Genomic DNA, 25,299 nt, shown 5'->3' on the forward strand with positions numbered 1-25,299 from the left:
TGATAGTTAGTTTGCTACGGGCCAAGACCCAGTTGATAGTTAGTTTGCTATGGGCCAGACCCAGTTGATAGTTAGTTTGCTATGGGCCAAGACCCAGTTGATAGTTAGTTTGCTATGGGCCAGACCCAGTTGATAGTTAGTTTGCTATGGGCCAGACCCAGTTGATAGTTAGTTTGCTATAGGCCAGACCCAGTTGATAGTTAGTTTGCTACGGGCCAAGACCCAGTTGATAGCTATTTTGCTATGGGCCAGACCCAGTTGATAGTTTGTTTGCTATGGGCCAGACCCAGTTGATAGTTTGCTATAGGCCAGACCCAGTTGATAGTTTGCTATAGGCCAGACCCAGTTGATAGTTAGTTTGCTATGGGCCAGACCCAGTTGATAGTTAGTTTGCTATGGGCCAGACCCAGTTGATAGTTAGTTTGCTATGGGCCAGACCCAGTTGATAGTTAGTTTGCTATAGGCCAGACCCAGTTGATAGTTAGTTTGCTACGGGCCAAGACCCAGTTGATAGCTATTTTGCTATGGGCCAGACCCAGTTGATAGTTTGTTTGCTATGGGCCAGACCCAGTTGATAGTTTGCTATAGGCCAGACCCAGTTGATAGTTTGCTATGGGCCAGACCCAGTTGATAGTTAGTTTGCTATGGGCCAGACCCAGTTGATAGTTAGTTTGCTATGGGCCAGACCCAGTTGATAGTTAGTTTGCTATGGGCCAGACCCAGTTGATAGTTAGTTTGCTATGGGCCAGACCCAGTTGATAGTTAGTTTGCTATAGGCCAGACCCAGTTGATAGTTAGTTTGCTATGGGCCAGACCCAGTTGATAGTTAGTTTGCTATGGGCCAGACCCAGTTGATAGTTAGTTTGCTATTGTCCAGACCCAGTGTATACTTAGTTTGCTATATGCCAGACCCAGTTGATAGTTAGTTTGCTATGGGCCAGACCCAGTTGATAGTTAGTTTGCTATGGGCCAGACCCAGTTGATAGTTAGTTTGCTATGGGCCAGACCCAGTTGATAGTTAGTTTGCTATGGGCCAAGACCCAGTTGATAGTTAGTTTGCTATGGGCCAGACCCAGTTGATAGTTAGTTTGCTATGGGCCAGACCCAGTTGATAGTTAGTTTGCTATGGGCCAGACCCAGTTGATAGTTAGTTTGCTATGGGCCAGACCCAGTTGATAGTTAGTTTGCTATAGGCCAGACCCAGTTGATAGTTAGTTTGCTACGGGCCAAGACCCAGTTGATAGTTAGTTTGCTATGGGCCAGACCCAGTTGATAGTTAGTTTGCTATGAGCCAGACCCAGTGTATACTTAGTTTGCTATTTGGCCAGACCCAGTTGATAGTTAGTTTGCTATGGGCCAGACCCAGTTGATAGTTAGTTTGCTATGGGCCAGACCCAGTTGATAGTTAGTTTGCTATGGGCCAGACCCAGTTGATAGTTAGTTTGCTATGGGCCAGACCCAGTTGATAGTTAGTTTGCTATGGCCAGACCCAGTTGATAGTTAGTTTGCTATGGGCCAGACCCAGTTGATAGTTAGTTTGCTATGGGCCAGATCCAGTTGATAGTTAGTTTGCTATTTGGCCAGACCCAGTTGATAGTTAGTTTGCTATGGGCCAGACCCAGTTGATAGTTAGTTTGCTATGGGCCAGGCCCAGTTGATAGTTAGTTTGCTATGGGCAAGACCCAGTTTATAGTTAGTTTGCTATGGGCCAGACCCAGTTGATAGTTAGTTTGCTATGAGCAAGACCCAGTTGATAGTTAGTTTGCTACGGGCCAAGACCCAGTTGATAGTTAGTTTGCTATGGGCCAGACCCAGTTGATAGTTAGTTTGCTATGAGCCAGACCCAGTTGATAGTTAGTTTGCTATGGGCCAAGACCCAGTTGATAGTTAGTTTGCTATGGGCCAGGCCCAGTTGATAGTTAGTTTCTATGGGCAAGACCCAGTTTATTTTAGTTTTAAGGGCCAGACCCAGTTGATAGTTATTTCTATGGGCCAGATCCAGTTGATAGTTAGTTTGCTATGGGCAAACCCAGTTCTAGTTTTGCCATGGGCCAAGACCCAGTTGATAGTTAGTTTGCTATGGGCCAGGCCCAGTTGATAGTTAAATTGCTATGGGCAAGACCCAGTTTATAGTTAGTTTGCTATGTGCCAGACCCAGTTGATAGTTAGTTTGCTATTACTAGACCCAGTTGATAGTTAGTTTGCTATAACAGACCCAGTTGATAGTTAGTTTGCTTGGGCCAGATTTGATAGTTGAAATTATTTGCAGACAGGAAATGCCAATTTAATTTATAGAATTTAATATAATTTATCTTTTGCTATTTTTATCTAGTTGGCAATAGAAGTAACTTTTAGATTTGTTTAGATATAATTTAGATGAACCAGATGTGACATGAAGATGTTATTGTAATTCAAATTAAACACTTCCTCTCAAAAGTGCATACGAACATTTTATGACAAGTTTCATGCAATTCTATTCATTTTGCCATGGGGCAAATACATTTTAGTTTTGGTGAATTTCCTGCAATTTTACATTTCTCCATGGAGCGGTGAGAAATGTTTGCACTGTTTCAAATCTGTTTTAAACATTTTGCCATGCCTGATGTCATGTTAACTACATCTGTCTGTACACACTCCAAAATCAAAGGGGGCCCCCAGGTCAGGTATATTCTGCGTGACCGCCCCACGGTATTCAGACATCATTACTACAAGTTTAAATAGCTGGGTATACTAACCTTCTACCAATCTAAAAAGTGTTACTTGATTTAATTAAAACCGTGTCTGTCTATGGAAAAATACATACAAATAATTCAATAGTGGAACATTTCCCCTTAGTTAAATGCCTCTGGATGCTGCTCATTAGTGGCAGTAATATTTGCATTTTTAAACTATCCTGTAGACGGGCTGGAGCCTGAGTGCCAATGTTAAACCGCGACGCCAGTGAATGGTAGTTTTCTCCCATCCTTGTGGATCAGACATGGAGTGAGGATCCTTCTCCCCATTGGCACCCAGTCCTTATAAAGTGCACGTCCCATCCTAGTGCACTATAAAGAAAAGTAGTCTTTGGTTTGAGACAGGAGATGGTCTCCCCATGGAGAGATGGGTGGACTGGTTTCCTGTTTTAGGGAGATCCCAACAGATGGGGTTTTGCAATCTGTCTGTACAGACTCCCAGAAATGCCCCAGGCTGCCCCATACCCATCCTTCTGCCCCACACCCATCCTTCTGCCCCACACCCATCCTTCTGCCCCACTACAGACCTGTACTGTCTCTCCTGTGTGTCTGCCCCATACCCATCCTTCTGCCCCACTACAGACCTGTCCTCTCCTGTGTGTCTGCCCCATACCCATCCTTCTGCCCCACTACAGATCTGTACTGTCTCTCCTGTGTGTCTGCCCCATACCCATCCTTCTGCCCCACTACAGACCTGTACTGTCTCTCCTGTGTGTCTGCCCCATACCCATCCTTCTGCCCCACTACAGATCTGTACTGTCTCTCCTGTGTGTCTGCCCCATACCCATCCTTCTGCCCCACTACAGATCTGTACTGTCTCTCTCCTGTGTGTCTGCCCCATACCCATCCTTCTGCCCCACTACAGACCTGTACTGTCTCTCCTGTGTGTCTGCCCCATACTGCCCCATACCCATCCTTCTGCCCCACTACAGATCTGTACTGTCTCTCCTGTGTGTCTGCCCCATACCCATCCTTCTGCCCCATACCCATCCTTCTGCCCCACTACAGACCTGTACTGTCTCTCCTGTGTGTCTGCCCCATACCCATCCTTCTGCCCCATACCCATCCTTCTGCCCCACTACAGACCTGTACTGTCTCTCCTGTGTGTCTGCCCCATACCCATCCTTCTGCCCCATACCCATCCTTCTGCCCCACTACAGATCTGTACTGTCTCTCCTGTGTGTTCCAGTTCAAAAACTATTTGCCTTAACAGCAGTTCTACTTTCGATTACATTTTAGTTTTGTGAGTTTTTAAAAAACATTTTATTCAAGCATCACATGATTCTATGCAGCTGCAAGGCTACAAATAGACCATGCAGCTTTATTTTGCACATAGCAAAGATTGCAACTATTTGAACAACATGGAGAACAGAAGCTGTAGACCATGTTGATCCACACTCAAGTATAATTTGTTTGCGCTTTTATTGAAAATGAAACACATAAATATCTCATTTATTCAGTTGGAGTAGGAAATCTGGAATCCTCCAACAAAGACTTCTGGAAATTAAAAAACATGTTGGGAAACTCTAGTTTCAGATGTTACGGTCGGGAAAAGTATTGTACTGTTTCAGATATATTGTTAATACCAGGCTATGTTCTGTACTGTTTCAGATATATTGTTAATACCAGGCTATGTTCTGTACTGTTTCAGATATATTGTTAATACCAGGCTATGTTCTGTACTGTTTCAGATATATTGTTAATACCAGGCTATGTTCTGTACTGTTTCAGATGTATTGTTAATACCAGGCTAAGAACTGTCTGGGTGACACTGCTTCTCCAACACGCTTTGCCTTCCTTCCACTGTGCATTATTAAATCAACACGATTTATTATAGCAACAGAACAATGCTTAGAAACATGATTTCTTATAGCAACAAAATAATGCTTAGAAACATGATTTCTTATAGCAACAGAACAATGCTTAGAAACATGATTTCTTATAGCAACAAAATAATGCTTAGAAACATGATTTCTTATAGCAACAAAATAATGCTTAGAAACATGATTTCTTATAGCAACAGAACAATGCTTAGAAACATGATTTCTTATAGCAACAGAACAATGCTTAGAAACATGATTTCTTATAGCAACAGAACAATGCTTAGAAACATACTGGTACTTGACTCCCCTCTGCCTGTCTCTGCCCCTGTATGTCCCCCCCCATTCCCTGCGCTTGAGCTAAAGCATGCGTACTACTACTAATAATGCTGTCAGGTGTGTTACTAAAGGGATCTATAACGTATCTACAGCTGTATATGCCATACTGAAATGCCAAATGCTGCCTTATTGTTTTTCCTTAATGCTCCAGTTCACAGTTTGGTTCCAGAATAGCACTTCATTTCACCTAAAGGAGATTGGGACACATGAAGAGTTGTTGTTTAGTTCATCACACAAGAAGAAACCCCATTGTGTGCATACTAACAGGTTATGAGCAGCTGATGATTACCTGTGAATTGCCAAAAAGCCAAACCTTGAATCCTAATGAACATATGGAGGTTTGATTCACTGTAGTTATTGAATTATGAAGCCACTGTTGCTAAATGGGTTCCAGTCTGTTGAGCTGTCTTTCCCTTTCCTTGTCATAGTGGAATGTCAGCACAAACAGACTGGATTTCTCCAGGCTAAACTGTTACAGCATTTCTAGATGTTCTTGCACTACCCTCCTCTTCAGAAGCATAGAAATAGAATGGTCAGAACATACAGAGCCTTAAGAAAATATTCAACCTTCGATCTTGATTTGGTGTTGAACCCGATTACAGCTGGGAGTCTTTGAGTCTCTAAAAGCTTTTCACACCTGGATTGTTCAGCATTTTGCTCATTATCCTTTTAAAACTCTTCAAGCTCTGTCAAGTTGGTTGTCAAGTTGGTTGTTGATCATTGATAGACAACCATTTAAGTCTTGCCATAGATTTCCAAGCTGATTTAAGTAAAAGGTTTAACTAGGCCACCCGAGTACCTTCAATGTCGTCTTGGTAAGCAACTCTTGTAGATTTGGCCTTGTGTTTTAGGTTATTGTCCTGCTGAAAGGTGAATTCATCTCCCAGTGTCTGTTGGAAGCAGACTGAACCAGGTTTTCCTCTAGGATTTTGCCTTTGTTCATGGCAAGCATACCCACAACATGATGCAGCCACCACCATGCTTGAAAATATAAAGAGCAAAAATATAAAGAGTGGTACTCAGTGATGTGTTGGATTTTCCCCAAACGTAACAATTTTTATTCAGAACAAAACGTTTGTTTCTTTACCAATTTGTTTGTAGTATTACTTTAGTGCCTCATTGCAAACAGGATGCATGTTTTGAAATATGTTCTATTCTCTACACGCTTCCTTCTTTTCACTCTGTCAGGTATTGTGGAGTAACCACACTTGTTGATCCATCCTCGGTTTTCTCCTATCACAGCCATTAAACTCTGTAACTGTTTTAAAGTCACCATTGGCCTCATGGTGAAATCCCTGAGCGGTTTCCTTCCTCTCTGGCAACTGAGTTAGAAAGCACGCCTGTGTTTTTGTAGTGACTGGGTGTTTTGATAGAACATCAAAGTGGAATTAATAACTTCACCAGGGATATTCAATGTCTGCTTTAAAAAATACATATCCTGCCCTTCTTTGCGAGTCATTGGAAAACCTCCCTGGCCTTTGTGGTTAAATCTGTGAAATTCACTGCTAGACTGAGGGACCTTACAGATAATTGTATGTGTGGAGTACAGAGATGAGGTAGTCATTCAACCATCATGTTAAACACTTAGTGCACACGGAGTCCATGCAACTTATGTGACTTGTTCAGCACAGTTTTACTCCTGAACTTATTTAGCTAATTGTAGACTTGCATAATAAAGGGATTGAATACTTATTGACTCAAAATACATTTCAGCTTTTCTTTTGTAATTCATTTGTAAAAAAACATTCTAAAACATGAATCTACTTTGACATTATGGAGTATTGTGTGTGTAGATCAGTGACACAATCTCAATTTAAACTATTTTAAATTCAGGCTGTAACACAACAAAGGGTGTGAATACTTCCTGAAGGCCCTGTATATGATGGTATGCAATGACATGCTGCATGACTTGTTCTTCCACCACACCCTGCTTACAATGACAACACGGCTTCTATTTTTGTCTGAATACAGAAGAGCTGACTGATCTTTAAAACATCTATTAGAGGTTGGTTTTTCAGGCAGTTTTTTTTCTGACTGGACCTTTAGGGGCTTTTGTCATTGACGAGAGGGACTGGGATGAAATTTAAATTGACATGATATGTAGATAAACTTTTCAATTGACATTTGTGACGGGAATGTAATGCGCCTAGAGGAGTCAGTAGACTAAGCTAAGCATTCATTGCAAAATATTAAACTATTAGCTAAGATGTAAACCTTTTTTGTAATGCATGTGACACTTGAATAATGCAACAATTCACAAGCAAAAAAAAAAAAGTTTTTTTTCAGGACCCTGTCTTTCAAAGATAATTTGTAAAAATCCAAATAACTTCACAGATCTTCATTGTAAAGAGTTTTAAACACTGTTTGCCATGCTTGTTTAATGTACCATAAACAATTAATGAACATGCACCTGTGGAACGGTCCTTAAGACTCGAACAGCTTACAGACGGTAGGCAATTCAGGTCACAGTTATGAAAACTTAGGACACTAAAGGTGCCTTTCTACTGACTATGAAAAACACCAAAAGAAAGATGCCCAGGGTCCCTGCTCATCTCATCTGCGTGAACGTGCCTTAGGCATGCTGCAAGGAGGCATGAGGACTGCAGATGTGGCCAGGGCAATAAATTGCAATGTCCGTACTGTGAGACGCCTAAGACAGTGCTACAGGGAGCCAGGACGGACAGCTGATCGCCCTCGCAATGGTGTGCTGACCATTGTTCACTCGTCTTGGAATACCAGATGGTCAAATGCCGACCCTTCTATCCTCCCGAGAGAGTTTTAATCTGTTATCGTGACTGCTGTATATATTCCACCCCAGGACAAGGAAAACAACAAGCTGGCACTTAACCAACTGTACAAGGCTGTAAACAAGCAGGAAAACAACAAGCTGGCACTTAACAAACTGTACAAGACTGTAAACAAGCAGGAAAACAACAAGCTGGCACTTAACAAACTGTACAAGGCTGTAAACAAGCAGGAAAACAACAAGCTGGCACTTAACCAACTGTACAAGGCTGTAAACAAGCAGGAAAACAACAAGCTGGCACTTAACAAACTGTACAAGGCTGTAAACAAACAGGAAAACAAACAAGCTGGCACTTAACAAACTGTACAAGGCTGTAAACAAGCAGGAAAACAACAAGCTGGCACTTAACAAACTGTACAAGGCTGTAAACAAGCAGGAAACCAACAAGCTGGCACTTAACCAACTGTACAAGGCTGTAAACAAGCAGGAAAACAACAAGCTGGCACTTAACAAACTGTACAAGGCTGTAAACAAGCAGGAAAACAACAAGCTGGCACTTAACCAACTGTACAAGGCTGTAAACAAACAGGAAAACAACAAGCTGGCACTTAACCAACTGTACAAGGCTGTAAACAAGCAGGAAAACAACAAGCTGGCACTTAACCAACTGTACAAGGCTGTAAACAAACAGGAAAACAACAAGCTGGCACTTAACCAACTGTACAAGGCTGTAAACAAACAGGAAAACAACAAGCTGGCACTTAACAAACTGTACAAGGCTGTAAACAAACAGGAAAACAACAAGCTGGCACTTAACAAACTGTACAAGGCTGTAAACAAACAGGAAAACAACAAGCTGGCACTTAACAAACTGTACAAGGCTGTAAACAAACAGGAAAACAACAAGCTGGCACTTAACAAACTGTACAAGGCTGTAAAACAAACAGGAAAACAACAAGCTGGCACTTAACAAACTGTACAAGGCTGTAAACAAGCAGGAAAACAACAAGCTGGCACTTAACCAACTGTACAAGGCTGTAAACAAGCAGGAAAACAACAAGCTGGCACTTAACCAACTGTACAAGGCTGTAAACAAACAGGAAAACAACAAGCTGGCACTTAACCAACTGTACAAGGCTGTAAACAAGCAGGAAAACAACAAGCTGGCACTTAACAAACTGTACAAGGCTGTAAACAAGCAGGAAAACAACAAGCTGGCACTTAACAAACTGTACAATGCTGTAACAAACAGGAAAACAACAAGCTGGCACTTAACAAACTGTACAAGGCTGTAAACAAGCAGGAAAACAACAAGCTGGCACTTAACAAACTGTACAAGGCTGTAAACAAACAGGAAAACAACAAGCTGGCACTTAACAAACTGTACAAGGCTGTAAACAAACAGGAAAACAACAAGCTGGCACTTAACAAACTGTACAAGGCTGTAAACAAACAGGAAAACAACAAGCTGGCACTTAACCAACTGTACAAGGCTGTAAACAAACAGGAAAACAACAAGCTGGCACTTAACCAACTGTACAAGGCTGTAAACAAACAGGAAAACAACAAGCTGGCACTTAACCAACTGTACAAGGCTGTAAACAAGCAGGAAAACAACAAGCTGGCACTTAACCAACTGTACAAGGCTGTAAACAAACAGGAAAACAACAAGCTGGCACTTAACAAACTGTACAAGGTTGTAAACAAACAAAGGAAAACAACAAGCACTTAACAAACTGTACAAGGCTGTAAACAAACAGGAAAACAACAAGCTGGCACTTAACAAACTGTACAAGGTTGTAAACAAACAAAGAAAAACAACAAGCTGGCACTTAACCAACTGTACAAGGCTGTAAACAAACAGGAAAACAACAAGCTGGCACTTAACCAACTGTACAAGGCTGTAAACAAACAGGAAAACAACAAGCTGGCACTTAACCAACTGTACAAGGCTGTAAACAAACAGGAAAACAACAAGCTGGCACTTAACCAACTGTACAAGGCTGTAAACAAACAGGAAAACAACAAGCTGGCACTTAACAAACTGTACAAGGCTGTAAACAAACAGGAAAACAACAAGCTGGCACTTAACAAACTGTACAAGGCTGTAAACAAACAGGAAAACAACAAGCTGGCACTTAACAAACTGTACAAGGTTGTAAACAAACAAAGAAAAACAACAATCTGGCACTTAACAAACTGTACAAGGCTGTAAACAAGCAGGAAAACAACAAGCTGGCACTTAACCAACTGTACAAGGCTGTAAACAAGCAGGAAAACAACAAGCTGGCACTTAACCAACTGTACAAGGCTGTAAACAAACAGGAAAACAACAAGCTGGCACTTAACAAACTGTACAAGGCTGTAAACAAGCAGGAAAACAACAAGCTGGCACTTAACAAACTGTACAAGGCTGTAAACAAACAGGAAAACAACAAGCTGGCACTTAACAAACTGTACAAGGCTGTAAACAAGCAGGAAAACAACAAGCTGGCACTTAACAAACTGTACAATGCTGACAAACAAACAGGAAAACAACAATCTGGCACTTAACAAACTGTACAAGGCTGTAAACAAGCAGGAAAACAACAAGCTGGCACTTAACCAACTGTACAAGGCTGTAAACAAGCAGGAAAACAACAAGCTGGCACTTAACCAACTGTACAAGGCTGTAAACAAACAGGAAAACAACAAGCTGGCACTTAACCAACTGTACAAGGCTGTAAACAAGCAGGAAAACAACAAGCTGGCACTTAACAAACTGTACAAGGCTGTAAACAAACAGGAAAACAACAAGCTGGCACTTAACAAACTGTACAAGGCTGTAAACAAGCAGGAAAACAACAAGCTGGCACTTAACAAACTGTACAAGGCTGTAAACAAGCAGGAAAACAACAAGCTGGCACTTAACAAACTGTACAAGGCTGTAAACAAGCAGGAAAACAACAAGCTGGCACTTAACAAACTGTACAAGGCTGTAAACAAACAGGAAAACAACAAGCTGGCACTTAACAAACTGTACAAGGCTGTAAACAAACAGGAAAACAACAAGCTGGCACTTAACAAACTGTACAAGGCTGTAAACAAACAGGAAAACAACAAGCTGGCACTTAACAAACTGTACAAGGCTGTAAACAAGCAGGAAAACAACAAGCTGGCACTTAACAACTGTACAAGGCTGTAAACAAACAGGAAAACAACAAGCTGGCACTTAACCAACTGTACAAGGCTGTAAACAAACAGGAAAACAACAAGCTGGCACTTAACAAACTGTACAAGGCTATAAACAAACAGGAAAACAACAAGCACTTAACAAACTGTACAAGGCTGTAAACAAGCAGGAAAACAACAAGCTGGCACTTAACAAACTGTACAATGCTGACAAACAAACAGGAAAACAACAATCTGGCACTTAACAAACTGTACAAGGCTGTAAACAAGCAGGAAAACAACAAGCTGGCACTTAACCAACTGTACAAGGCTGTAAACAAGCAGGAAAACAACAAGCTGGCACTTAACAAACTGTACAAGGCTGTAAACAAGCAGGAAAACAACAAGCTGGCACTTAACAAACTGTACAAGGCTGACAAACAAACAGGAAAACAACAAGCTGGCACTTAACAAACTGTACAAGGCTGTAAACAAGCAGGAAAACAACAAGCTGGCACTTAACCAACTGTACAAGGCTGTAAACAAGCAGGAAAACAACAAGCTGGCACTTAACAAACTGTACAAGGCTGTAAACAAGCAGGAAAACAACAAGCTGGCACTTAACAAACTGTACAAGGCTGTAAACAAACAGGAAAACAACAAGCTGGCACTTAACCAACTGTACAAGGCTGTAAACAAACAGGAAAACAACAAGCTGGCACTTAACAAACTGTACAAGGCTGTAAACAAGCAGGAAAACAACAAGCTGGCACTTAACAAACTGTACAAGGCTGTAAACAAGCAGGAAAACAACAAGCACTTAACAAACTGTACAAGGCTGTAAACAAACAGGAAAACAACAAGCTGGCACTTAACCAACTGTACAAGGCTGTAAACAAACAGGAAAACAACAAGCTGGCACTTAACCAACTGTACAAGGCTGTAAACAAGCAGGAAAACAACAAGCTGGCACTTAACAAACTGTACAAGGCTGTAAACAAACAGGAAAACAACAAGCTGGCACTTAACAAACTGTACAAGGCTGTAAACAAACAGGAAAACAACAAGCTGGCACTTAACAAACTGTACAAGGCTGTAAACAAGCAGGAAAACAACAAGCTGGCACTTAACAAACTGTACAAGGCTGTAAACAAGCAGGAAAACAACAAGCTGGCACTTAACCAACTGTACAAGACTGTAAACAAGCAGGAAAACAACAAGCTGGCACTTAACAAACTGTACAAGGCTGTAAACAAGCAGAAAACAACAAGCTGGCACTTAACAAACTGTACAAGGCTGTAAACAAGCAGAAAACAACAAGCTGGCACTTAACAAACTGTACAAGGCTGTAAACAAGCAGAAAACAACAAGCTGGCACTTAACAAACTGTACAAGGCTGTAAACAAGCAGGAAAACAACAAGCTGGCACTTAACAAACTGTACAAGGCTGTAAACAAGCAGGAAAACAACAAGCTGGCACTTAACAAACTGTACAAGGCTGTAAACAAGAGGAAAACAACAAGCTGGCACTTAACAAACTGTACAAGGCTGTAAACAAACAAAGAAAAACAACAAGCTGGCACTTAACAAACTGTACAAGGCTGTAAACAAGCAGGAAAACAACAAGCTGGCACTTAACAAACTGTACAAGGCTGTAAACAAACAGGAAAACAACAATCTGGCACTCCCAACTGTACAAGGCTGTAAACAAACAGGAAAACAACAAGCTGGCACTTAACAAACTGTACAAGGCTGTAAACCCAACAAGCTGCACTTAACACCAAGGCTGTAAACAAGCAGGAAAACAACAAGCTGGCACTTAACAAACTGTACAAGGCTGTAAACAAGCAGGAAACAACAAGCTGGCACTTAACCAACTGTACAAGGCTGTAAACAAGCAGGAAAACAACAAGCTGGCACTTAACAAACTGTACAAGGCTGTAAACAAGGGAAAACAACAAGCTGGCACTTAACCAACTGTACAAGGCTGTAAACAAACAGGAAAACAACAAGCTGGCACTTAACCAACTGTACAAGGCTGTAAACAAACAGGAAAACAACAAGCTGGCACTTAACAAACTGTACAAGGCTATAAACAAACAGGAAAACAACAAGCACTTAACAAACTGTACAAGGCTGTAAACAAGCAGGAAAACAACAAGCTGGCACCTTTTCAAACTGTACAATGCTGACAAACAAACAGGAAAACAACAAGCACTTAACAAACTGTACAAGGCTGTAAACAAGCAGGAAAACAACAATCTGGCACTTAACAAACTGTACAAGGCTGTAAACAAGCAGGAAAACAACAAGCTGGCACTTAACCAACTGTACAAGGCTGTAAACAAGCAGGAAAACAACAAGCTGGCACTTAACAAACTGTACAAGGCTGTAAACAAGCAGGAAAACAACAAGCTGGCACTTAACAAACTGTACAAGGCTGTAAACAAACAGGAAAACAACAAGCTGGCACTTAACAAACTGTACAAGGCTGTAAACAAACAGGAAAACAACAAGCTGGCACTTAACAAACTGTACAAGGCTGTAAACAAGCAGGAAAACAACAAGCTGGCACTTAACCAACTGTACAAGGCTGTAAACAAACAGGAAAACAAACAAGCTGGCACTTAACAAACTGTACAAGGCTGTAAACAAACAGGAAAACAACAAGCTGGCACTTAACCAACTGTACAAGGCTGTAAACAAGTAGGAAAACAACAAGCTGGCACTTAACCAACTGTAAACAAACAGGAAAACAACAAGCTGGCACTTAACCAACTGTACAAGGCTGTAAACAAACAGGAAAACAACAAGCTGGCACTTAACAAACTGTACAAGGCTATAAACAAACAGGAAAACAACAAGCACTTAACAAACTGTACAAGTGTAAACAAGCAGGAAAACAACAAGCTGGCACTTAACAAACTGTACAATGCTGACAAACAAACAGGAAAACAACAATCTGGCACTTAACAAACTGTACAAGGCTGTAAACAAGCAGGAAAAAACAAGCTGGCACTTAACCAACTGTACAAGGCTGTAAACAAGCAGGAAAACAACAAGCTGGCACTTAACAAACTGTACAAGGCTGTAAACAAGCAGGAAAACAACAAGCTGGCACTTAACAAACTGTACAATATCAAACAGGAAAACAAAAATCTGGCACTTAACAAACTGTACAAGGCTGTAAACAAGCAGGAAAACAACAAGCTGGCACTTAACAAACTGTACAAGGCTGTAAACAAACAGGAAAACAACAAGCTGGCACTTAACAAACTGTACAAGGCTGTAAACAAACAGGAAAACAACAAGCTGGCACTTAACAAACTGTACAAGGCTGTAAACAAACAGGAAAACAACAAGCTGGCACTTAACCAACTGTACAAGGCTGTAAACAAGCAGGAAAACAACAAGCTGGCACTTAACAAACTGTACAAGGCTGTAAACAAGCAGGAAAACAACAATCTGAAACAAACTGTACAAGGCTGTAAACAAGCAGGAAAACAACAAGCACTTAACAAACTGTACAAGGCTGTAAACAAACAGGAAAACAACAAGCTGGCACTTAACCAACTGTACAAGGCTGTAAACAAACAGGAAAACAACAAGCTGGCACTTAACCAACTGTACAAGGCTGTAAACAAGCAGGAAAACAACAAGCTGGCACTTAACAAACTGTACAAGGCTGTAAACAAACAAGAAAAACAACAAGCTGGCACTTAACAAACTGTACAAGGCTGTAAACAAACAGGAAAACAACAAGCTGGCACTTAACCAACTGTACAAGGCTGTAAACAAGCAGGAAAACAACAAGCTGGCACTTAACAAACTGTACAATTGTAAACAAGCAGGAAAACAACAAGCTGGCACTTAACAAACTGTACAAGGCTGTAACAAGCAGGAAAACAACAAGCTGGCACTTAACAAACTGTACAAGGCTGTAAACAAGCAGGAAAACAACAAGCTGGCACTTAACAAACTGTACAAGGCTGTAAACAAGCAGGAAAACAACAAGCTGGCACTTAACAAACTGTACAAGGCTGTAAACAAACAGGAAAACAACAAGCTGGCACTTAACAAACTGTACAAGGTTGTAAACAAACAAAGGAAAACAACAAGCACTTAACAAACTGTACAAGGCTGTAAACAAACAGGAAAACAACAAGCTGGCACTTAACAAACTGTACAAGGTTGTAAACAAACAAAGAAAAACAACAAGCTGGCACTTAACCAACTGTACAAGGCTGTAAACAATAGGAAAACAACAAGCTGGCACTTTTCAAACTGTACAAGGCTGTAAACAAGGGAAAACAACAAGCTGGCACTTAACAAACTGTACAAGGCTGTAAACAAACAGGAAAACAACAAGCTGGCACTTAACCAACTGTACAAGGCTGTAAACAAACAGGAAAACAAACAAGCTGGCATTAACAAACTGTACAAGGCTGTAAACAAACAGGAAAACAACAAGCTGGCACTTAACAAACTGTACAAGGCTGTAAACAAACAGGAAAACAACAAGCTGGCACTTAACCAACTGTACAAGGCTGTAAACAAACAGGAAAACAACAAGCTGGCACTTAACCAACTGTACAAGGCTGTAAACAAACAGGAAAACAACAAGCTGGCACTTAACAAACTGTACAAGGCTGTAAACAAACAGGAAAACAACAAGCTGGCACTTAACAAACTGTACAAGGCTATAAACAAACAGGAAAACAACAAGCACTTAACAAACTGTACAAGGCTGTAAACAAGCAGGAAAACAACAAGCTGGCACTTAACCAACTGTACAAGGCTGTAAACAAGCAGGAAAACAACAAGCTGGCACTTAACAAACTGTACAAGGCTGTAAACTGTTTCACTTAACAAACTGTAGGCTGTAAACAAGCAGGAAAACAAACAAGCTGGCACTTAACCAACTGTACAAGGCTGTAAACAAGCAGGAAAACAACAAGCTGGCACTTAACAAACTGTACAAGGCTGTAAACAAGCAGGAAAACAACAAGCTGGCACTTAACAAACTGTACAAGGCTGCTTCATCAATGTAAACAAGCAGGAAAACAACAAGCTGGCATTAACCAACTGTACAAGGCTGTAAACAAGCAGGAAAACAACAAGCACTTAACAAACTGTACAAGGCTGTAAACAAGCAGGAAAACAACAAGCTGGCAAACAAACTGTAAAGGCTGTAAACAAGCAGGAAAACAACAAGCTGGCACTTAACAAACTGTACAAGGCTGTAAACAAGCAGGAAAACAACAAGCACTTAACAAACTGTACAAGGCTGTAAACAAGCAGGAAAACAACAAGCTGGCACTTAACAAACTGTACAAGGCTGTAAACAAGCAGGAAAACAACAAGAAACAAACAAAGGCAAACAAACAGCTGGCACTTAACAAACTGTACAAGGCTGTAAACAAGCAGGAAAACAACAAGCACTTAACAAACTGTACAAGGCTGTAAACAAGCAGGAAAACAACAAGCTGGCACTTAACCAACTGTACAAGGCTGTAAACAAGCAGGAAAACAACAAGCTGGCACTTAACCAACTGTACAAGGCTGTAAACAAACAGGAAAACAACAAGCTGGCACTTAACCAACTGTACAAGGCTGTAAACAAACAGGAAAACAACAAGCTGGCACTTAACAAACTGTACAAGGCTGTAAACAAACAGGAAAACAACAAGAAAACAAACAAGGCTGGCACAACAAGCACTTAACAAACTGTACAAGGCTGTAAACAAGCAGGAAAACAACAAGCTGGCACTTAACCAACTGTACAAGGTCTGTAAACAAGCAGGAAAACAACAAGCTGGCACTTAACCCACTGTACAAGGCTGTAAACAAGCAGGAAAACAACAAGCTGGCATAACCCTGTACAAGGCTGTAAACAAACAGGAAAACAACAAGCTGGCACTTAACAAACTGTACAAGGCTGTAAACAAGCACTCAACAAGCTGGCACTTAACAAACTGTACAAGGCTGTAAACAAGCAGGAAACCATTAGTGCTGAGCGATTTAACCGACATTTTCACATCTGTAATCATTAAGTGATTTGAAAGGTTGGTTATGACACATCAACTTCATCATCCCAGATAGCCTATTGCTCTCCCCACTGCCTTCACCCACTTAGATAAGATGAATACCTATGTGAGAATGCTGTTCATTGACTATAGCTCGGTGTTCAACACCATAGTCCCCTCCAAGCTTGTCACCAAGCTTGACCCTGGGACTGAACACCTCCTCTGCAACTAGATCCTAGACTTCCTGATGGGCTGACCACAAGGTGGTGAACATCACCTTCTCCACACTGACCCTCAACACGGGGGCACCACAGGGGTGTGTGCTTAGTCCCCTCCTGCACTCACCCACAACTCCGTGGCCACGCATGACACCATCAAATTTACCAATGACACGACGGTGGTAGGCCTGACCACTGGTGATGATGGGACAGCCTACAGGGAGGTTCGGTGACCTGTCAGACCAAGGAGCTGATCGTGGACTACAGGATAGGAAGGCGAATTGGAGGAGCTGAAATCACGGACTTAAAATGGTCACGGTCGTGAAAAAGGCGCACCAGCACCTTTTCCCCCTCAGGTGGAAATGGCTCTTCATGCTGACTCTATACACACGCTAATATACCATGTCAGCCAGTCATATATTTTCTCGTGTTTTTGTTCTACATGACTTTTTTGGATTTTATTGATTGTTGGGTAAGAGCAAGAAAGGCATTTCATTGTACTTGTGCACGTAAGAAACTTGAAACATGAGAAGTATATTTTTAGGGACTTTATGTGTCAGAGGTGTATTTCTGGTGGGGTAATTCTCTTTACCAGTCATAATCCTGTGTCCTGGCTGTCAGCCAGTCATATGAAAGGATGATACTTTCCCATGAGTCATTCTGTATGTCACTGAGTTTAACTGATTCACACCAGTTTATTAGGTATACCACCCCGTTAACACACAAATGGTTCGCGTACAGACAGTGAGTCACGTGACTTGCTACATGAAACAGGCAGACAGCCATCCAGGTTCGATTGAACGTTAGAATGGGGCAAAACAAGTGACCTAAGCGAATTTGAGCGTGGTATGATCGTCGGTGCCAGGCGTGCCTGTTCCAGTATCTCAGAAATATCCGACAAAAGAAAATAATTCCAGTCAGCGGCAGTTCTGTGGGCGATGAGAGGTCAAAAGAGAATGGCAAGAATTTTGCAAGCTAACATGTTGGCTACAAACAGGCAAATAACGGCATCTCGGAACGCACAACTCGTACAGATGGGCTATTGAAGCAGGTGACCACCCCGGGTTCCACTCTAAAAACAAGAACAATTGGCTCCAGGGGGGTTCACCAACAATTGAGCAGTGGATAAACCTTGCCTGGTCCAACGATCCTGGCTCCTGTTGCATCATGCTGATGAAGGATTTGGCATAAACAGCATGAGTCCATGGCCCCATCCCGCCTGGTGGCGGTGGTGGAGGTGGTGTGATGGTTTGGGGAATGTTTTCCTGGCACACGTTAGATTTCTTTAAACCAATTGAACAATGAAGAATTCGGGCCATTCTGGAGACAGAGGGGTCCAACCTTGTACTAGATAGGTGTGAGAATCTAGCTGGTTTTTGTATGTCCATCTGACCACAACCCAAGGACCACGTGTAACAACCCAGGACCTCTATATTCTTCTTCACCTGCGTGTCTATTTACCATCAGCATGCAACTTCAGAAGTGTTTATATCTGTAATAACTAAGACCGCTCTCACCGAGCTGTTTTGGGCCATAAGCAAAGAATAATATGCTCATCCAGAGGCGGCGCTCCTAGTGGCCGGGGACTTTGCTGAGCTAACGCAGGGAAACTGCCAGCATGTCACGTGCAATTAGAGGCAAAACTCACCGCATACAAAGCTCTTCCTCGCCCTCCATTTGGCAAATCTGACCATAACTCTATCCTCCTGATTCCTGCTTATATGCAAAAACTCAAACAGGAAGTACCAGTGACTGCGCTCAATACGAAACTGGTCCGATGAAGCAGAAGCAAAGTACAGGACTGTTTCTCTAGCGCAGACTGGAATATATTCCAGGATTCATCCGATGGCATTGAGGAGTGAGGACTGAGGACCACCTCAGTCATCTGCTTCATCAATGAGTGCATCAAACCCTACAGTGACCATACGTACATATCCCAACCAGAAGCCATGGATTACAGGCAGCATCCGCACTGAGCTAAAGGCGAGAGCTGCAGCTTTCAAGGAGTGGGAGACTAATCCCGGACGCTTATAAGAAGTCCTGTATGCCCTCAGACGAATTATTAAGACTGAATGCTAAACGCCTTGTATGCTCACTTAAGCAACACTGAACAATGCATGAGAGCACCAGCTGTTCCAGATGACTGTGATCACGCTCTCTGTAGTCGACATGAGTAAGACTTTAAACAGGTCAACGTTCACAAGGCTGCGGGGCCAGACAGATTACCAGGACGTGTACTGCGACTTTGACCAACTGGCAAGTGTCTTCACTGACATTTTCAACCTCTTCTTGACCCAGTCTGTAATAACTACATGTTTCAAGCAGACCACCATAGTCCCTGTACTCAAGAACGTCAAGGTAATCTGTCGAATTGACTATCGCCCCATAGCACTCACATCTGCAGCCATTAAATGCTTTTGAAAGGCTGGTCATTGCTCACATCAACACCATCATCCTGGATCCACTCCCAACAGATGACTCAATCACCATTACACTCCACACTGCCCTTTCCTTTCTTTCCCACCTGGACAAAAGGAACACCTATGTGAGAATACTGTTCATTGACTACAGCTCAGTGTTCAACACCATAGTATCCTCCAAGCTCATCACCAAGCTAAGGACCCTGGGACTGAACACCTTCCTCTGCAACTGGATCCTGGACTTCCTGTACTGGCCCACCCCCAGGTGGTGAGTGCTTAGTCCCCTCCTGTGTACTCCCTGTTTACCCACGACTGCATGGTCACGCTCTCCCAACAACATCATTACGTTTTCCAATGACACCATGTGGGCCTGATCACCGACTACGATAAGACAGCTTATAGGGACATTGACGACCTGGCAGTGTGGTGCCAGAACAACAATGGAGCTGATCGCGGACAACAGGAAACAGAGGGCGAGCACATCCCCCTCTACATCGACGGGGCTGTATTGGAGCAGGTTAAGAGCTTTGGTTCCTCTGTGTCCACATCACTAAGGATCTATCATGGTTCACACTCCAATAATGTCGTTAAGAATGCACAACAACACCACTTTCCCCCTCAGGAGGCTGAAAAGATTTGGCATGGGCCCTCAGATCCTCAAAAGGTTCTACAGCTGCACTGTTGAGAGCATATTGACTGTTTGCATCACCGCTTGTACCTGCTTGGCATCCTACCGCACGCTACAGAGGGTAGTGCGTACCACCCCAGTACATCACTGGTGCTGAGCTCCCTGCCATCCAGGACCTCTATACCAGGCGGAGTCAAGGAAAAACATTTAAAATGTTCTAGGACTCCAGCCAGCCAACTTCTCTCTGCAACCGCATAGCAAACAGTAGCAGTTTTGTCACACAACATAATGCCACAGATGTCTCAAGTTTTGAGGGAGCGTGCAATTGGCATGCTGACTGCAGGAATGTCCACCAGAGCTGTTGCCAGAGAATTTAATGTTAATTTCTACCATAAGCCCCTCAAAGTCATTTTTGAGAATTTGTACGTCCATCTGGACTCACAACCCGCAGACCACGTGTAACCACCCAGGACCTCCACATCCGGCTTCTTCACCTGCGGTATAATCTGAGTCCAGCCACCCGGACAGCTGATGCAACTGAGTATTTCTGTCTGTAATAAAGCCCTTTTGTGGGGAAAACTAAATCTGATTTGCTGAGCTAGCTGCCAAGTGGGTGGGCCTGGCTCCCATGGTTGCCCCCTACCCAGTCATGTGAAATCCATAGATTAGGGCCTCATTCATTTATTTCAATTGAAATTGCTGCCTATTGCGTTTATATTTTTGTTCCATATAGTTAGTTCTGGTAGCTATTAATGAAATAGTTAACCAATCTGCATTTTTGCACAAACTTTTTACCTCATCACATACACTGCTGATACTGTTTATCTGTCACTTTATACCTAGTTCTACAGTATTTACCTCAATCACCTCGTACCCCTGCACCTTGACTCTGTTACCCTGTGTATATACCATGTTATTACCTCGCACTTTGACTCAGTACTGGTACCCTGTGTATATAGCCATGTTATTTCACCTCGTTGACTTTGACTCAGTACTGGTACCTGTGTATATAGCCATGTTATCACCTTGACTTTGACTCAGTACTGGTACCCTGTGTATATAGCCATGTTATCACCTTGACATTGACTCAGTACTGGTACCCTGTGTATATAGCCACATACCCTGTGTATATAGCCATGTTATCACCTTGACTCTCAGTACTGGTACCCTGTGTATATAGCCATGTTATCACCTCGTACCCCTGCACATTGACTCTGGTACCCTGTGTATATAGCCATGTTATCATTGACAGTACTGGTACTCTGTGTATAGAGCCATGTTATCATTGACTCAGTACTGGTACTCTGTGTATAGAGCCATGTTATCATTGACTCAGTACTGGTACTCTGTGTATAGAGCCATGTTATCATTGACTCAGTACTGGTACTCTGTGTATAGAGCCATGTTATCATTGACTCAGTACTGGTACTCTGTGTTTAGAGCCATGTTATCATTGACTCAGTACTAGTACTCTGTGTATAGAGCCAAGTTATCGTTACTCATTGTGTATTTATTATTACATGCTTTACTTTTCTATTATTTCTCTATTTGCTTTCTCTCTACTTTTTTGGGAAGGGCCCGGGCGTAAGCATTTCACTGCTAGTCCACACCTAGCTAATTTAAGTGGTTCAGATCTACCTGCCAATTACTATAACACTAGCTAATAGCAGTTGGTCTGGTTTCAACAGCAGCATATCTACACAATGAATGTAAGAATTTCCCATGAGTCATTCAGTACCTGACAGGGTTCAAGGCTACTATATGTTTTAGAGCTACTGCCTGTTTTAGAGCTACTGCCCCTTTTAGTTTTAGAGCTACTGCCCGTTTTAGAGCTACTACCTGTTTTAGAGCTACTGCCTGTTTTAGAGCTACTGCACGTTTTAGAGCTACTGCCCGTTTTAGAGCTACTGCCCATTTTAGTTTTAGAGCTACTGCTTGTTTTAGAGCTACTGCCTGTTTTAGAGCTACTACCCGTTTTAGAGCTACTGCCTGTTTTAGAGCTACTGCCTATTTTAGTCTTAGAGCTACTGCCCGTTTCAGAGCTACTGCTTGTTTTAGAGCTACTGCCTGTTTTAGAGCTACTGCCTGTTTTAGAGCTACTGCCCGTTTTAGAGCTACTGACTGTTTTAAAGTTACTGCCCGTTTTAGTTTTAGAGCTACTGGCTGTTTTAGAGCTACTGCCTGTTTTAGAGCTACTGCCCGTTTTAGAGCTACTGCCTGTTTTAGAGCTACTGCCCGTTTTAGTTTTAGAGCTACTGCCCGTTTTAGAGCTACTGCCTGTTTAGAGCTACTGCCTGTTTAGAGCTACTGCCTGTTTAGAGCTACTGCCTGTTTAGAGCTACTGCCTGTTTAGAGCTACTGCCTGTTTAGAGCTACTGCCTGTTTAGAGCTACTGCCTGTTTAGAGCTACTGCCCGTTTTAGAGCTACTGCCTGTTTAGAGCTACTGCCTGTTTAGAGCTACTGCCTGTTTAGAGCTACTGCCCGTTTTAGAGCTACTGCCCGTTTTAGTTTTAGAGCTACTGCCCGTTTTAGAGCTACTGCCTGTTTAGAGCTACTGCCCGTTTTAGAGCTACTGCCCGTTTTAGAGCTACTGCCTGTTTAGAGCTACTGCCCGTTTTAGAGCTACTGCCTGTTCAGAGCTACGACCTGTAGCTGATTTTAAAACTCTATATTTTATTAGCAGCAGCCTATATATGAATGGTTAAGTCGTCTCCTGATTGAAGCTACTACCTTTTTGGGGATGTTTTCAGCAGCACAGCGGCATGTCTATGAATGGCCTGCCAATGACGGTGACCGTGTTATGCTGTTTTGACATGGCCATTGTATCAAGGCCAGCCAGTAGCCACTCATTGTTAGTGTTTTCCTGGTGGTTGTTTTGCCAGGGTTTAGAAGATGATGTGTCCCAAATGGCACCTTATTCTCTATTTAGTGCCCTTCACTACTTTTGTTTTTACCAGAGCCCTATGTAGGGAATAGGGTGCCATTTGGGATGCACAATATGTCTGGGTGAGGAAAACAGGTCTGATAACAATAACAAGGTGCCAGAATGTATCATGGGAGATCTGAACACACACACACACACACACACACTGGAGCTTGGTCTTGGGATGTGTGTGTAGTCCCTCCCTGGACGTGAGGCCAGATTAACCTCATTCAGATGAACAATAGGTTAATTCAGTCTCTACTCGGTCTCACCTGACACCTTTATGTCTCCAGCTCAAGGAAACAGTCCATTAATCCACTCGATTGGATTCTATTGGGGTATTTGTTTGCATAGTTATGCCAATGTTTTAAGACCAGATAATCGTGAAGACATCAAAACTATGAAATAACACACATGGAATCATGTAGTAGCCAAAACAGTGTTGAACAAATCAAAATATATTTTATATTTGAGATTCTTCAAAGTAGCCACCCTTTGCCTTGTTGACAACTTTGCAAACTCTAGGAATTCTCTCAACCAGCTTCATGAGGTATTATCAGGTGTGCCTTAATGAGGACCGTCACAGGAAATGAAGACCCAGAGTTACCTCTGCTGCAGAGCCTCATAAATTCCAACCCAAATTAATGCTTCACAGAGTTCAAGTAACAGACATATCTCAACATCAACTGTTCAGAGGAGACTGCGTGAATCAGGCCTTCATGGTCGAATTGCTGCAAAGAAACCACTACTAAAGGACACCAATAATAAGAGACTTGCTTGGGTCAAGAAACACGAGCAATGGACATTAGACCGGTGGAAATCTGTCCTTTTTCGTCTGATGAGAACAAATTTGAGATTTTTGGTTCCAATTGCCGCAGAGTAGGTGAACGGATGATCTCTGCATGTGTGGTTCCCACCGTGAAGCATGGAGGAGGATGTGTGATGGGTGCTTTGCATCCCATCTGGTTTGCGCTTCGTGGGACTATCATTTGTTTTTCAACAGGATAATCACGCAACAAACCTCCAGGCTGTGAAAGGGATATTTGACCAGAAGGAGAGTGATGGAGTGCTGCATCAGATGACCTTGTCTCCACAATCACCCGACCTAAACCCAATAGAGATGGTTTGGGATGATCGCAGAGTGAAGGAAAAGCAGGCAACAAGTGCTCAGCATGTGGGAACTCCTTCAAGACTGTTGGAAAAGCATTCCATGTGAAGCTGGTTGAGAGAATGCTGAGACTGCAAAGCTGTCATCAAGGCAAAGGGTGGCTACTTTAAACAATCTAAAATATATTTGGATTTGTTTAATACTTTCATGGTTACTACATGTTTTCATATGTGTTAGTTCACAGTTTTGATGTCTTCAATATTATTCCAGTAATAAATCAAGAAAAAAACCTTGAATGAGTAGGTTTGTCCAAACTTTTGACTGGTATTGTATGTTTAGAAATCTCTTTTGCCATCTCTACCTTGCTCATGAATCTATATATGATCCAGTCTGAAGTGATCTTGTTCTTGGCCCTGTCTCTGTTCCAGGTGGTACAAGCTGAACTCCAAGACTGGGAAGAAGGAGAAGGAGCGAGGGGACATTCAGGTGACGGTGCAGTTCACCAAGAACAACCTGACAGCCAGCATGTACGACCTCTCCCTGGGTAAGGACAAGCCCCGGTCCACCTTCGGCAAGATCAAGGACCGCATCAAGGGCAAGAAGAGGAGCAGCAAGGACTCTGATGAAGACTCCGCCTCCACTATTGGGGGCGGCTACGGCCCCGTTTCCCGCATGAGGAACCGGTTGCCGAGCGATGGCGGCGGGGAGGAAGACTACGAGGACGATGAAGGGGGGGAGGGGCGGAGGAGTAAGATGAGGAACTTCTTCCTGCGAGGGAAACTGAGGAAGTCGTCCGATACGAGGTCGAGCACATCGCTAGGGTCGGAGAGTAGTGAGTCGTCGTCGAGGGGAGGGAGTCTCAGTCCCACCGCTGGGATCTCTGTAGTGGTGTCTGACCTGTCTAACTCGCCTAGCAACAGCAGCAACTTCACAGCAGACAGCCCTGGTGAGAGGAAAACATCATATATATACCTAGTTATAGTGGAATATAATAAGAGTACATGGCCATTAAGGCCAGATAGTTCTTCAAGATGTTCAAATGTTTATAGATGACCAGCAGGGTCAAATAATAATCCGTGGTTGTAGAGGGTGCAACAGGTCAGTACCTCAGGAGTAAATGTCCGTAGGCTTATCATAGCCGAGCGAGGTAGAGAGAGAGAGACTCAGTCAAAAACAGCAGTTCCTGGA

At 42.6% G+C, this 25,299-nt stretch overlaps 1 protein-coding gene across 3 annotated transcripts in view; it reads left to right on the plus strand.

Annotated features, from left to right (window-relative positions):
- The window catches only part of rab11fip5a (RAB11 family interacting protein 5a (class I)), a 98,379-nt gene that overhangs the window by 23,110 nt on the left and 49,970 nt on the right, over positions 1 to 25,299 (plus strand). For all 3 annotated transcript variants that reach the window (XM_064928806.1, XM_064928807.1, XM_064928808.1), the window contains exon 2: positions 24,540 to 25,057. In XM_064928806.1, the coding sequence (XP_064784878.1) occupies positions 24,540 to 25,057 (518 nt within the window). The remainder of the gene's footprint in view (positions 1 to 24,539; positions 25,058 to 25,299) is intronic.

This window comes from Oncorhynchus masou, chromosome 21, assembly GCF_036934945.1.
Source record: "Oncorhynchus masou masou isolate Uvic2021 chromosome 21, UVic_Omas_1.1, whole genome shotgun sequence".
NCBI classification, from domain to species: Eukaryota; Metazoa; Chordata; class Actinopteri; order Salmoniformes; family Salmonidae; genus Oncorhynchus; species Oncorhynchus masou.